This window comes from Aulostomus chinensis, chromosome 14 (assembly GCF_037954235.1).
Source record: "Aulostomus chinensis isolate RoL2024-O1b breed Wild chromosome 14, RoL_Achi_v1.0, whole genome shotgun sequence".
In the NCBI taxonomy this organism is placed as follows: domain Eukaryota; kingdom Metazoa; phylum Chordata; class Actinopteri; order Syngnathiformes; family Aulostomidae; genus Aulostomus; species Aulostomus chinensis.
This window is the reverse complement of record NC_141333.1, coordinates 705,578-720,577: the sequence shown is the minus strand read 5'-3', so window position 1 is coordinate 720,577 and position 15,000 is coordinate 705,578. Positions and strand designations below refer to the sequence as shown.

At 48.4% G+C, this 15,000-nt stretch overlaps 1 protein-coding gene across 16 annotated transcripts in view; it reads left to right on the top strand.

Annotated features, from left to right (window-relative positions):
- patj (PATJ crumbs cell polarity complex component) overlaps nucleotides 1–15,000 on the top strand; it is a 60,642-nt gene that overhangs the window by 45,000 nt on the left and 642 nt on the right. For all 16 annotated transcript variants that reach the window (XM_086224853.1, XM_086224860.1, XM_086224858.1 and 13 more), the window contains 17 exons: nucleotides 3,501–3,576; nucleotides 3,650–3,742; nucleotides 3,817–3,909; nucleotides 4,202–4,273; nucleotides 4,581–4,659; nucleotides 4,963–5,069; nucleotides 6,473–6,556; nucleotides 9,180–9,373; nucleotides 9,459–9,606; nucleotides 9,820–9,906; nucleotides 10,231–10,336; nucleotides 10,563–10,594; nucleotides 11,032–11,154; nucleotides 11,350–11,454; nucleotides 12,249–12,352; nucleotides 12,429–12,552; nucleotides 13,857–15,000. The exon at nucleotides 13,857–15,000 is cut by the window's right edge and continues 642 nt beyond it. In XM_086224853.1, the coding sequence (XP_086080979.1) occupies nucleotides 3,501–3,576; nucleotides 3,650–3,742; nucleotides 3,817–3,909; nucleotides 4,202–4,273; nucleotides 4,581–4,659; nucleotides 4,963–5,069; nucleotides 6,473–6,556; nucleotides 9,180–9,373; nucleotides 9,459–9,606; nucleotides 9,820–9,906; nucleotides 10,231–10,336; nucleotides 10,563–10,594; nucleotides 11,032–11,154; nucleotides 11,350–11,454; nucleotides 12,249–12,352; nucleotides 12,429–12,552; nucleotides 13,857–14,003 (1,774 nt within the window). In that variant the 3' untranslated portion in view covers nucleotides 14,004–15,000. The remainder of the gene's footprint in view (nucleotides 1–3,500; nucleotides 3,577–3,649; nucleotides 3,743–3,816; nucleotides 3,910–4,201; nucleotides 4,274–4,580; nucleotides 4,660–4,962; nucleotides 5,070–6,472; nucleotides 6,557–9,179; nucleotides 9,374–9,458; nucleotides 9,607–9,819; nucleotides 9,907–10,230; nucleotides 10,337–10,562; nucleotides 10,595–11,031; nucleotides 11,155–11,349; nucleotides 11,455–12,248; nucleotides 12,353–12,428; nucleotides 12,553–13,856) is intronic.

Sequence of the window (15,000 nt, the reverse complement as noted above, 5' to 3'; positions counted from 1 at the left end):
GGAAGTGAGTCTGTAGGTTCATTCTTGTCATTTCTAGGCTCACAGCCAAGTCACGATCGTGTCTTCAGGTCTTCAATGTTGACGTGAAGTCAAAACCAACAATTTTGAATTTTAAATATTGAAACTTTTTTGTGAAACTAATTGAGAGTTTGCTCAACGTGTCATTTATGCAACTGTGGTGCAGGGGCCATGAATGATGTCACAGTAATCTCGGACTTCAAACAGGCAGACCAACTGAGGTTTGGTGTGATGATGAAGACGATGACGAGGCGATGGTTGATCACAATCGAGCTCATACTGCTTTTCACCGTGGTGATGGAGAGAAACAAGAGTTCACAACCCTGAAATCCAGAGAGGCACATCCTCTCCGCCGGCTCATTCGTCGGATCTTTACATTCAGTCAGTCGGTTGTGTGATGCGGTTTGGTTGTTGAAACTGAGAAGTCGTCAGATGTTGTTCAGGTGTTTGATTGTGTCTCGACTCACCCACCTGGCCTGGTTCCTGGTGAAGGATCTGGGTGTTGCAGTCCGGCGCAGACGTCTGGTTGTGTGTTCCTCCCCCGATTCCCTCTGAGTCCGATGTCTATGATGGTGTGCTTTCCGTCCCAGCTGCTCTGATTGGATGGTGGCTGGCGTGTCGGTGCAGGACACGGCTGCTCTCGCTCTGCTCATCCAGGTGACAGAATCTCATTAAAGCTGCGTCCAAGAGCTGCTGTGGAGTGATTTATGTCTGGGTAAAGGTCGTCGCTGCAGTGAACAATGGGATGTGGAAGGGGCAGGAGCTCAGGAGTGTGTCACCATGGAAACCACAACCCTGCTGGCCCAGTCGGACCAACAGCATCCCTCCCTCACAACACGGATGATGAACTTCAGCTTTATTGGTCCTAGATCATCATTTTTCGAGGTTATGAATCACGCTGCTTCAGAAACCAATGCAAGGAGCTCAAAACTGATCCGTTTCTGCTTCATAGGATCTTCAATGGGGGCTGCACGGTGGTGCAGTGGTCAGCACTGTGGCCTCACAGCAAGAAGGTTCCGGGTTCGAGTCCCGGCTCGGGCGCGGGATCTTTCTGTGTGAGTCTCCATGTTCTCCCTGTTCCTGCTGGGTTCTCTCTGGTACTCCAGCTTCCTCCACAGTCCAAAGACATCAATTTGGGGACGAGGCTGATTGATTCTCTAAATTGACCGTAGGTGTGAATGTGAGTGTGAATGGTTGTTCGTCTCTGTGTGTTGGCCCTGCGATGGACTGGCGACCTGTCCAGGGTGAACCCCGCCTCTCGCCTGTAGATGCTGGGATAGGCTCCACCCCCCGTGACCCTTACTAGTGAGGAATAAGCAGAAGACGACGATGGATGGACAATGGAGGATCTTCAATGAGTTCTGTCTGTTCAAAACCAGATAAACACAGAGCACCGTCCTGCCCCCAGAAACACCCCATGACCTTTCCTTAGGCGGCACAAACTGAAATATACCATCAGGCTGGTCCAGAACATTTGATGAGTCAACGCTGAACTCAACAGCCTGCTGCCAAGCAGGAAGAAGCAGATGGGCCATAAATCCACTTTCCTGCCAGCGTCACCTTGGCAGAGCAGAGAAGAACACATTAACGGTAATTGGTACTGGGTCACTAAGCGGGCGGAGACAAGAACTGCTGATGGGGGAACCTGAGGAAGACAGATGAGATGAAGACAGCGTGAAGCAGGAACTGGGAAGATTGGAGGGTGTTTTTGAGTTGAATCGGTTCTGGTGCTCCAGTGTGACCCTCAGACACGATGGACTGATGGTGATGCAAGCCTGCCCCGCCACCGAGCTCGTCCATTCTAGATGAGGCTCGTGGTTCCGCCAGGTGCTCCACCGCTTTCTTCTACTCTGTTTCATGTTGATGGCCAAGGATGCGGAAACAGCAGAGAGACTCCAGTCAACAAAGTAAAAAGTTTTTATCTTTCATAGTTTCAGTTCACATAAACTTGAATTTTAGTCAGTTTCTGTCATATTTGATTGACCTTGTAGTAAAATATGAACATGGTACTACAATCATAACTGCACTTGAGATGAAGAACAGTCATCGATCCTCTTAAGTTGAAGCAGCCTGATTGTGGATTCACTCAGTCTGCTCGTACTCTGCTGCTGGTCTTCTCTTCAGCCTGGCAACATGTTGGGGAAGCATCACTTCCTGCTCTGTTACCCAGCAGCCTTGTTGTTGTCGACAAGCTGATATAATAATGGTCTTTTTTCCCACACCCCCCCCCCCCCCCCCCGCCTACAATGGAGCTACAATGATGTGTGTGAGGGATCAGGTGCTGCAGCTCTGCATTAAGAAACTCACTGAGGAGACAAAACATTCTGAAGATGTCAGCAGGTTCAGTTCTACATCAGATCCACCAGTAAACACCAGACTGGTGGATGGTGGAGGTTCAGTTCTACATCAGATCCACAAGTAAACACCAGACCGGTGGATGGTGGAGGTTCAGTTCTACATCAGATCCACCAGTAAACACCAGACCGGTGGATGGTGGAGGTTCAGTTCTACATCAGATCCACCAGTAAACACCAGACCGGTGGATGTTGGAGGTTCAGTTCTACATCGGATCCACCAGTAAACACCAGACCCCGGTGGATGTTGGAGGTTCAGTTCTACATCGGATCCACCAGTAAACACCAGACCGGTGGATGGTGGAGGTTCAGTTCTACATCAGATCCACAAGTAAACACCAGACCGGTGGATGGTGGAGGTTCAGTTCTACATCAGATCCACCAGTAAACACCAGACCGGTGGATGGTGGAGGTTCAGTTCTACATCAGATCCACCAGTAAACACCAGACCGGTGGATGTTGGAGGTTCAGTTCTACATCGGATCCACCAGTAAACACCAGACCCCGGTGGATGTTGGAGGTTCAGTTCTACATCGGATCCACCAGTAAACAGCAGACCGGTGGATGTTGGAGGTTCAGTTCTACATCGGATCCACCAGTAAACACCAGACCGGTGGATGTTGGAGGTTCAGTTCTACATCGGATCCACCAGTAAACACCAGACCGGTGGATGTTGGAGGTTCAGTTCTACATCGGATCCACCAGTAAACACCAGACCGGTGGATGTTGGAGGTTCAGTTCTACATCGGATCCACCAGTAAACACCAGACCGGTGGATGGTGGAGGTTCAGTTCTACATCAGATCCACCAGTAAACCCCAGACTGGTGGATGTTGGAGTGGTGGTGTCTTAAAAACCTGGGTTGCTAACGAGAGTCTAGAGGAGCCTCCAGAGGTCATTAAAGGTCATCAGGGGAAACAAAAGTAGCCTGAAGCTTAGTGGTGGTGACCTTGAAGTCATGTGACCCTGGTGGAGTTAAATGCTGCTGCTGATTTTAAAATGAAACATGATTGCTGACATCTTGAGGAAACATGAAATAAAACGCAAAACAAAGAATGAGTTTTAACTCGACTGAACAAGGTTCGACTGCCCCAAAAATCATGTTTATAACTGTTGTCTGTCACCGTAGAAATGGAGATGCTATAAATCAGTTGGCCGTCACTCCCTTCCCAACTCCGCCTCCTCCCCCTCCTGTCACTCCTGAGGTAGTATACACACATACACACATGCACTCACTCCTGTCCTCAGACAACTCTAAAGTTTGTGCTTGCATCTCAGTCTGTCTCTGCAGCTCTGCCTGGCATTTCCACCCCCACAGAGGCACCACGACCTCTGGACACGCTGGTGCTCCACCCATCCTCAGACACGCTGGTCAGTAGTTCAAGTACATTATTTAACCCCAGGACCTCCTACTGACCATGGAGTAACAGGAGTGTGTTGGACAGGACGAGACGAGAGACGACACGGAGCAGAGCAGCATCAACAGAAGCAGTACCAGCGCCCACAGGCGTTTGAGAGAGGACGTGACCTTCAGGAAGGTAGCAGATGTGTGTTGGTCAGGGGAGGAGACACTGTCACTGTCAAGGCCAAAGTTGGCATCCACAACCTTTTCTATAAACAGTGCTAACAACTGAAGTCATGAGCCCTCGGTGAAATTCACAGGACGCTACTCATGCTTCATGTCTTAGGCGATGAGGTCAGAGGTCAAATTTGTTCCCTCTGATCTCACTTAGGGATGAGAAACATGCTTCTGAAGATGGAATCATGAGGTGTGTGTGTGTGTGTGTGTGTGTGCGTGTGTGTGTGTGTGTGTGGCCGACAATTCTCCAGAGGCCGACAATTCTCCAGAAAGAGTCTCCAGAAAGTGAGCTGGAGGCTGTGCGGGTCCCACTGGAGCAGCAGGTAACAGCTAAACTCACAATATAAATGTCCCTCTTGAGCAAATAGTGACTTTATATCCAAAACAATGACACATTTCCCTGAAACAGTAAGCACGATTTTGTGTTGGTAGGTCTTTATTCTTGCGTTTCTCATCATAATGACGCACAGGAGCTTGTTTCATCACGGTGAGTCTTAGGTGTCAGCACTCAGGCATGAGCGTTCTTGTAAAGGTGGAATTCATTCAGAGGAGGTTTGTTACTGGGCAACAGTATTGAATGATCTGCCTGCTGAGCTGATCAATACATCTGATCAGTTTTTTTGGGTTCAGTCCTGCAGGTCATCCAGCGGTAAACAGACGGCAGCGTCTCCACCTCTGGTCGGCGCCGAGCTGCCCACCGCCAACAGAGGTACACATTCCATCCACAGCTGCTTTAGACGGTGACGGGATTGTAGTGAAGCTGAAATCACGACATCATGTTCAGGATGTGGACGACGTGTGAATCAGGGGTTTGTCAGATGTGATGACAAGCTAACAACTTTTGAAATGCTGCTTTTGTGAATGGAGTTCTGATCAGATCCACTGCAGGAACCAGTGGCAAATCACAGGGTTGTATTGTACGGACACGACACATTATTCTTCACCACTGATTGGAGGCACATGACTCCGCCCATATGGATGACTTGAGAAGCGACTGATTTGCCACCCTCAGACCCGTCATGCTGTGCCGTGGTTCCTGGCCAGGAAACGATGATGGAGATTTGTAAAGGTCGATCAGGACTTGGACTCAGCATTGTGGGAGGAAGAGACACACAGCTGGTACACACACACACACACACACACACACACACACGCGTTCCAAATTATTATGCAAATGATATTTTTGTCTGATTTTCCTCAATGCAGATGAGAGTCAGAAGGATTTTCAAGCCATCAACTGTTGGGGTTTAATTCAAAATTTATTGAACAAACCTCCCAGTTGCAGCAAATCAATTTTAATCACAATCTTCCTCACGGGCCGGCTTACATGTCGACACAGGGCCCCTCTGTGGTTTCACCCTCACAATTCTTGCATCCATTGGATTTGTGAGTTTTTGGAGAGCCTCAGCTTGAATTTCTTTGCAGGGTGTCAGAATGGCCTCCCAGAGCTGCTGTTTTGATGCTAACTGCCTCCCACCCTCATGGATCGTTAGCTTGAGGAAGGTTCTCAGTCGGGTTGAGGTCAGGAGAGGGTGGGGCCACACCATGAGTTTATGCCCACAGCAGCCGCTGACACAGAGGCATTCTTTGCAGCATGAGGTGGTGCGTTGACATGCAGGAGGAGGATTTTGCTGCTGAAGACAGAGTTCTTCTTTTTGTACCATGGAAGGAAGTCAGGAACTCTCTACACTTTGCAGAGGTCATTTTCACACCTTCAGGGACCTTCAAGGGGCCCGCCAGCTCTCTCCCCATGATTCCAGCCCAAAACATGACTCCGCCCCCTCCTTGCTGACGTGGCCATCCACCAACCATCCCCTACTCCATCTATCTGGACCATCCAGGGTTGCACGGTACTCATCAGTAAACAAGACTGTTTGAAAATTAGTCTTCGTGTACTTCTGGGCCCACTGCCACCGTTCCTGCTCATGAGCACTGGTCAGGGGTCGCCGAACTCTAGGTTTCGGCACAACTGCGAGCCTCTGGAGGTTCACGGGACTCCAGAGGCTCCAGCAGCTTTAGTCCCATTTGCTGGTTTGTAACAGCATTTCAGCAGCTGCGATGAGTTTGTCTGGCACAAACCTTCCCCATCATGCCTTCATCTGCACGAGCCCGTCTGCATCAGCCACAAATCTCTTCACAGGAACGAGGATCACGCTGACGCTTTTGTGAAATATCCAGTGTTTCCATAACTTGTCCGAGGCGTTGCTCTGTTGAACACTTTTTGGCAGCAGAGATCTTTTTTCTTTCCCATGAAGCTTGAAAACTTGCTTCGTAACATGAAACAGCCGTCTGAAGTAGTTTCCCTTTAATTGGGCTCACCTGGCACACGTTATTATCACCGGTGTGTGAGACTGATTTCAATGCTCCAAAGAGCCCTGAGACACAATACCATCTATGAGTTTAATCGAAAAACAAAATATTAAATGTTTTTGACACTTGAATCCAATTTGCATAATAATTTGGAATGCAGTGTACACAAGCTCCTTCATCAGTGTCTCAGGGGTGCTGTGTGTCTCCACCAGGACGCCATCATGATCCACGAGGTGTATGAAGAAGGAGCTGCAGCCAGAGATGGACGTCTGTGGGCAGGAGACCAGATCCTGGAGGTGCTCGCCAGCTCCTCACCACGCTCATTGTCTCACCACCGTAATATTCTGCTCACAATCGCGGCAGCAGCAGACCTTCACCAGGCGGCCCTGGAAATCATTGCCGTGTTTCCATATTTTCATATCTTTCAGCCCTTTTAACCCTGGATCAGCGTGGAATTGTTGAATCTTATTTAGTTTTACATACATGAACAGAAGAGTTTAGAGGCTCTTTTTTTAAATACTTTATTTACCGTTTCTTACTTTACAGAACATGCCACATATGATGTGGACAACAAGCTGAAAAACAAACAAACCTGAAAGAAATAGAGGGAAGAAAAGAGAGAAAAAAAGGGGGAGGTGCCAGCTGCCTGACAGTTTTTAATTTACATGAACAGGGTTACAAAGAAACATGGTTACAATCATGACAAAGTAAAGTACAGGTGTTTCAGTCAGGTGTCTCACCCGCTCCTAAGGCCTTCCAGGTTAAGGTCACGATACGTGACACTGGCGTAGGAAGGGTCCCCAGAGTCTCTCCAGTTTGGTCCGTTGTTGGGTTTGTGCGGGCGCAGTCTTTCCATTTGAGTAACAGACTACATCTCACTTAGCCAGTGAGCAAAGGTGGGAGGAGCAGTGGACATCCAGGATAGGACAGGAAGTTTCGTTGCCATCACCATTGCTGGCTGCAAAGCAACCTGTGTGTCATGTGGTCGATGAGAAGTCTGTGCAGAGCATGCAGAGATGGCCAGGTCAGGGTCAGCCTGAAGGTCACTGGGTCGGCTTTTTCAAATATAGCGGACCAAAATGTGCCAATGAACCCTCAGCAGTATGACACTTGTCACACGCAGCAGACGCAGATGGGAAAATACCATTTAGTTTTGTTTGTGAGTAATGCAGTCTCTGCAGCACCTCGTTCTGGATCAACCTATAACGTGGGTTTATACGGCAACAATGGACCCCAGACACGGCCTCCTCCCACAGCTCCGCTGATATTTCAGAGTTCAAGTCCTTGGCCCAAGCTTCCCTGATAAAGTCAGAGGAAACTGAATCGGTGAAAGAACCCACGAATTTTGATATTAACTGTTGGGAGTCTGGAAGAAGAGGATGGGTGGTGGAGGTGGAATCAAAATGTGGGCAATTTTTCTTGAAATAGTGCCTGACTTGAGATCGTGAAAATGTGTGAGTTTGGAAGACTGAAGTTAGTGCTTAGCAGAGCAAATGACGCAAGTTCTTATACCCCACCTGGCTGTGCAGGCAAGAATGAAGGATTTTGACCTACGAGTGTGTGCACAGAGACGCTGGGAACCTGGCAGGCCATCTTCATCTGATTTAGTATTCTCAAGGAGTGCCTCACGCTGAAGTTTCCCTGAATTAATTTGGCTGTTGGGGCAGTCGTAAACAAGAAGAGCAGGAAGTGAGGACGTTTTAACAGCAGCTGCTTCCAGCCGTAACCACAAAGGGTTCTCCATAGCCCCAGCATCTCCACACTTCCTGTAGGGAAGCGCCCTGGAGTTAGCTGCCCGGTAGTCGTGTTTAAAAGCAGGCAGTCCCTGACCAACCTTTTTGGAAGGTTAGTGGAGGTGAGCCTTAGATATCCTGTGTGATTTGTTACCCCACAAAAAAGGGCAATATAATAGAATCAAGCTTCTTAAAGAAAGATGCATTTAAATATACGGGTAAGTCCTGAAAAGGTTAAAAACCTGGGGAGGCTCACCATTTTCATTGTACTAACCTGACCAATCATAGATAGGGGCAGCATTCTCCAAGAGCCTTAAGGCCACACTTGATGGTAAGATGGGAAAGCTAGCGCCCTGAACACGGAAACGAGAGCTGTTCCCGAGCTGCTGACGGTGCCTGGGGCCACCGTCCCAGTCCTGCTCCAGTCGCTGCTCCTGCCAGGTGGCCTTCATCAAGGTCACCTGATATAGGTAAAGCTTGTGAGTACCACCAAGGTGGAGAAATGGTTGATAAGCATTGGACTTAAATCGGTTGCATCAAAGCAGCCAGCATCAGACTGGTCACGTCACTGTCACTCATGGTTCTCTACTCAGAACCGGTCAGTGTCCGAAGCCAAGGTTGGACTTGTACTATGACAGAAAAGAAGCCACTTCTTTCAGACTTTCACTCCACCATAAAATATTCATACACTATTATGGTCAGGCGTGTTTCTCTTGGGGGTCCAGTTCCTTTGCAGGTGGGCCTGGTTCCCCTGGACCCGCCCATAACACTGCATCTGGCCACACCTCTAAGGTAGATGGTTTCAGCCAGCATCATGATCAGGAGCATCTGAGGTGATGTTCCTCAGAAGGGACGAGGGTCGGTGCCCATACCTGAACTGCAGGTGTCGGCCTTCTCCGCTGGGGGTGACGTCAACAGGTAGGCATGGCGTTAGCCACTGGCTGTGGTGTTAACTGCTAGCCTTGGCATTTAGGGCTTCACTTTCTCCAGTTCCAAAGCAAAACCCAGGAACTTGGCTTGAGTCAATCGCTCTTAGTTTTATTTCAGACCGAAGCTGAAAGCTGCACTTCTCTCAAGCTCCCATTTCTCACAGTACGAGTCCATCTGTCCTCCCTGTTACCGCCATGGTTTGATCCTCTCTGGTCAGACACTGCTAATACACTCTCTGATGTTTGGTTGTTGTCAGGTCAACGGGGTGGACCTGCGTGGGGCGTCGCACGAGGAGGCCATTGCTGCCCTGCGCCAGACGCCGGCCAGGGTTTGTCTGACCGTCCTGAGGGATGAGGCTCAGTGCCGAGACGAAGAGAACCTGGACGTCTTCACAGTGGAACTGCAGAAGAAAAGCGGCAGAGGGTTGGGCCTCAGCATTGTCGGCAAGAGGTCCGCACAAGCTCGCACACCTGCAAGTTTCCTGAGTGATAGTCACACAAACCTGTGTATGTGTGCTTGTGTGTGTTTGTGTTAGGAGTGGCAGCGGTGTGTTCATCTCTGAGGTGGTCAGAGGGGGCGCTGCTGAGCTGGATGGCCGACTGATGCAGGGAGACCAGATCCTGTCTGTCAACGGTGACAACACAAGACATGCCTCGCAAGAGACTGTCGCCGCCATACTGAAGGTCTTACACACACACACTTGGATACTTGGATGGTGTGAGTGGTTGGCTTCAGGGTTATGAATTAGCATACACCACTGTCCAATGTTGGGCAAAAAATATAAATGTGTGATTGATGATTCAAAAATCATCGGGTTGATGACAGTTGAACAGGACAGACGGAAGGTGAGAAACTTCAACAACCACTGACAAAAATGTGTGTGTCTGCGTGCGCAGTGTGCACGGGGTCCAGTCCTGCTGGAGCTTGGACGCCTCAAAGCTGCTTCCTGGATCACATCCAGACACCCGTCCCAGGGAAGTCAGGTGAGTAACGGGCGCAGTGACCAGCTGCCTGTGTGTGTTCTTATATGTGTGAGACTAACTGGTGTTTCTAGCCGTCTCATCGAGTCACGCTGGTGTGGGAGTCGTTACCGCTGCTAAAAGGGTTCATGTGTTCAGACCCAACGTGACGCAGTATGTTGTGTCTGGCTGCTTGGAGCTCAGTGGGCTGGACCCTGACCGGTCGCACCAGGAAGTTTTTTGTTCTTGGGATCCAAAACTGACATTTCATCAAAGAAGCCGAAAGGCCTCAGTTTATTATGAGCTGACATGTCATTGAAATTCAGCCTTCTTCCACCTCTCATGTAGACCCTGACCTCTGACGCCCCCAACTCCACCACCACGGGCCAGCCGCCCACTAACGACAGCCAGAACTGCAACAGTGACATCACTGCCTCTTCCACTAACAGCACAGGTAGACCGCTGCTAAGCTAACTCAGCTGCTAAGTGTGTTTCTATCAACAGATTCTTTCTTTTCCATTTTTGAAATCTTTGCTCATAAAACCCTGGCAGCACCAGTTTGTTGTCATAGCAACACGAAGAACAAGGCAGCTAGTTGGTCTTCAGTGATGGTTGGAGGAAACCACCAAGGCCAGACCGCCGTGACACTCGTATTTCTCTGTTTGTGTTTATATGGGCAGATGCTGACATCCGTACAGTGGAGATCACAAGGGTAAACACACACACACACACACACACACACACACACACACACACACACACACACACACACAGTAATCGTTGGCACCAAAACCTGTTTTAGGGTACTCTGTTTTTTAACTCTATTGGGACTTTGCAGGAATCCCATGACTCTGGGTCTCCAGCGTTTTTTCGTTCTGCCAGCTGATGCGCTTCGTATGATGGATCTTGTGTTTTATGGTGTTTCATTGCTGGGGGTTGAATAACTGTCTGTCAGTTTTGGGCGAATGATCTTGTGTACGTGAATGTTGGCTCATGTGGCTCATAGCTTTGGTTTGCTCTCTCACTAACAGCAGTTATTTGAAGTATTCTGAACTTGTTTCTTCACCAAGAACTACTTTCCATCCTCAATATATTTCCGCTGTCTGATAGATGAAGTGTCTCTCTCGTCCCTGGTCTGTCCACTTGCAGGGTCTGAGGGACTCCCTTGGTGTGAGTATAGCAGGGGGGAAGGGCAGCCCTTTGGGGGACATTCCCATCTTCATCGCAATGATTCAGGCCAACGGCGTCGCTGCCAAGACACACCAACTCAAGGTAGTGGTCTTGAATAACTGTCTTCGTCTGTCATTGTTAGGTCTGCCAGGAGGTCATGTGATCGCCATTGTGGTTTGTACATTAGCAGAAAGTCTGGAACATTTGCTTTGGTTATGTTAATGTTAGTGAACATCCTCAAAGATGGCTGTACGTGTGTGTGTGTGTGTGTGTGTGTGTGTGTGTGTGTGTGCTAAGGTTGGCGACAGGATCATCAGCATCAATAATCAGTCTGTTGACAGTCTGTCACACAGCGACATCGTTGCTATGCTGAAGCACAGCTACGGAAGCATCAACCTGCAGGTAACACACGCAGCCCAGGACACTACCTGGGCTTCAGGTTACGAAGGCTTTGCCTTGTTTTGTAGGCTTGTTTGTGTTTTACCTTTTCTTTTGAAGTACTTCTGATATTTTACAGTAATGATTTTCTGTAGTTACCTGAGCTTGATGAGCTTCTGTCACATCGTCTGGGAAACTCTTTGAACCGCTCACCTGCACGGAAGGAGCTTTACTGATCAGCTTTGATTGAATATTTGCCTAGAGACTCACGATCCATCGGGATATCAACCACTATGATTGGATGAGTTTTAGTTGAGTGAGTGTGGTCATACCTGGACCTGGGAACTCATGTAACCCTCATCATGAGGGTGCCGTTTTAAGCCATTGTCGCGGGGACATTCGGGTCAGGGGGGTTCAGTTCCCTTAAGGGGAATGAGGGCTGTGGCTAACATTGGTGAATGTCCTCATAAAGATGTCTAACAAGTGTGAGTTATCAGAGCTGTTCAGCAGGCAGCCCGCTGCATGCTGGGGGAGATCGCAGCGGGCTGGAAAGGCATTTATGCTAATGAAGTTATCAGCCTGCAGCAGACTCACAAACACACACCTGCCACCACGGGTCCTCCCTCCTGCTTCCTGCATCCACGGGCGACGCGTGAATCTTCAGCCAATCATGGACGCAGCTGCAGTCCTGATCCACAAAGACCATAGAACTGAACCCTGAGCCAGCATGCTGTTGGTGAAGAAGGGAAGTAAAGCCAGTTCCTCATACGAGCATGGTAACACGTGTGTGTTTGTGTGTGTGTGTGTGTGTGTATTAGGTGGTAGCAGACACGAACATCAGTGCCATCGCCAGTCAGGTGGAGAGTTTGTCCTGTAGCATCGGTCTACCTGCCAATACTGACAAACACACAACAGAGCCAGAGTGAGTACACACACACACACACGCACGCACACGCACTCCAGCGCTGACAGGAAGTACTAACCCAACCTGTCCTCAGGGGTCCACGGCCCCGTGCTGTTTCTCTGGAGAAAGGCTCAGAGGGCCTCGGCTTCAGCATCGTTGGAGGCTTTGGCAGCCCACATGGAGACCTGCCAATCTACGTCAAGACCGTCTTCAGCAAGGTCACAGTCTGAAGGGATGAATGAATGAAGGGATGAATGGATGAATGAAGGGATGAATGGATGAATGAAGGGATGAATGGATGAATGAAGGGATGAATGAATGAATGAATGAAGGGATGAAGGAAGGAATGAAGGGATGAATGAAGGAATGAATGAAGGGATGAAGGAAGGAATGAATGAAGGAATGAATGAAGGGATGAATGAATGAAGGAATGAATGAATGAATGGATGGATGAATGAAGGGATGAATGAATGAATGGATGGATGAATGAAGGGATGAATGAATGAAGGAATGAATGAAGGGATGAAGGAATGAATGAAGGGATGAAGGAATGAAGGGATGAATGAAGGAATGAATGAAGGGATGAAGGAATGAATGAAGGGATGAATGAATGAAGGGATGAATGAAGGAATGAATGAAGGGATGAAGGAATGAATGAAGGGATGAATGAATGAAGGGATGAATGAATGAAGGGATGAATGGATGAATGAAGGGATGAATGAATGGATGAATGAATGGATGGATGAATGAAGGGATGAATGAATGAAGGGATGAAGGAATGAATGAAGGGATGAATGAATGAATGGATGGATGAATGAAGGGATGAATGAAGGAATGAATGAAGGGATGAAGGAATGAATGAAGGGATGAATGAATGAAGCTGAACTAAATTTGCTCGAACAGATGAATACAATGAGGTGATTGGAGGCTTTGGTCGCAAGGTTACGCTAACATGTCTGCATTGATCTGAACTATCAGCTTATCAATGTTACACAAACATTATTGATCATCCTAGCAGATGAACAAGTGAACACCAGCAAGCTAACACACCCAGTTGATTTGGCTGGTTTGACCAGGGTTACATGCTAACCCTGCCATATTACATACCAGCAGGTTCATTGCTGTGTGTGTGTGTGTGTGTGTGTGTGTGTGTGTGTGTGTGTGTGTGTGTGTGTGGATGAATAAGGCAACATTGTGACCCACTTCGAGGAACCCTTAGGTAGACGGTTCTAGGTTACGATGGTTCCATCCACCACATCGTGCTGCTGCGCCGACCAAACAGTTCAAACCTCAACCAAGATTACGAGTTAATGGTGAAGACCAAGAATAATGCTAAAGCTAATGCTAGTCAGCATGTTAGCTTTCTGGTGACATCATCTTGAAGTATTTTTTAACATGTAATATGATGAAATAATGTCATTAGCTTGTTAGCCCTTTGATATGCTGAACGTATGTTTGTATTATTCAACTGCACTTCATATGTAATAAAAATAAAAGTGGAACAATGATACGTGTGTTTCAGGGCGCTGCAGCAGTGGACGGGCGTCTGAAGCGAGGAGATCAGGTCCTGTCAGTCAATGGAGAGAGCCTGCAGGGCGTGACACACGAGCAGGCGGTCGCCATCTTGAAGAAACAGAGAGGGAAGGTCACGCTGGACATCCTGTCATAACACACACAAATAAGCTTTGTCTTCGTATAGTTGTGAGGACCCTCGTCAACTAAACGTTGAGCCACTGACCCCTACATGAACGCTCTCAGACTGAGTCCCCACAAACACAAAAAGACATGTTCAACCATCACACACACACACACACACACACAACATCGTGACGTGGAGTTTCCCAACTTGCAAAAAAAACAGTTCGCACACACTCTCTCTCTTCCTTTGTGGCACCGATGATCCAGTACAATGCGCTCACAGTGACGTCTGACTCATGAACATGTCGCCATGCCGATGCATCACCACCTTGATCTCCACAGCAGTTTCTCAAGAATCCAGCCTGTGAGATTCCTCCAGACCCACCTTTGATAATTCCAAGACTCCTTGATCGGTCCTCATGCGCCACCTGCAGGACAAACGGAACATTGTAGCTCCGATAATTCCATCATTGGAAATTGTTCTGCCCAGTGCTTTGTCTTGGTTGCAGCAGTGGAGACTGCAGCCTCAAGGGGGCGCCAGCAGTACGTTAGCCTGTTATGCCACACATCCATGCAATTTATGAGTGCCACAGCCTTGCAGCTTCACAACTTTCACATGTTCATGAGATGCACACTTCCTTTGTTCACTATAACGCCACCTTCTGTAGTAGCAGTGTATGGTGTGATGTCACTGATGGCTGTGGTTTATATCGAATTTTGTTGTTAGGTTGGAGATTCAGCCTGATGTGTCAAAGAAGCTGTTAAGTTCTTCACTTGCTAATGAACAGTTCCATCATTTGGTGTCTTGTGTGGAATTCTAGAGAGGAATTTTTAACTTTAGTTCGCACACATGGAATTCCCTCCTCACACAAGCACCTGAGCTGTGAGGCTCCAACAGGTTTTCTTTTTGCGGTGAATCAATGCGACTCTTGAGGCAACATGATACAAATGTTGTTCTCCATGGAGATGTCTCTCAGGACCAGGTGGGTTTGGAGACCCCCCTGTTGCCGCTGGCAACAGATACAGCA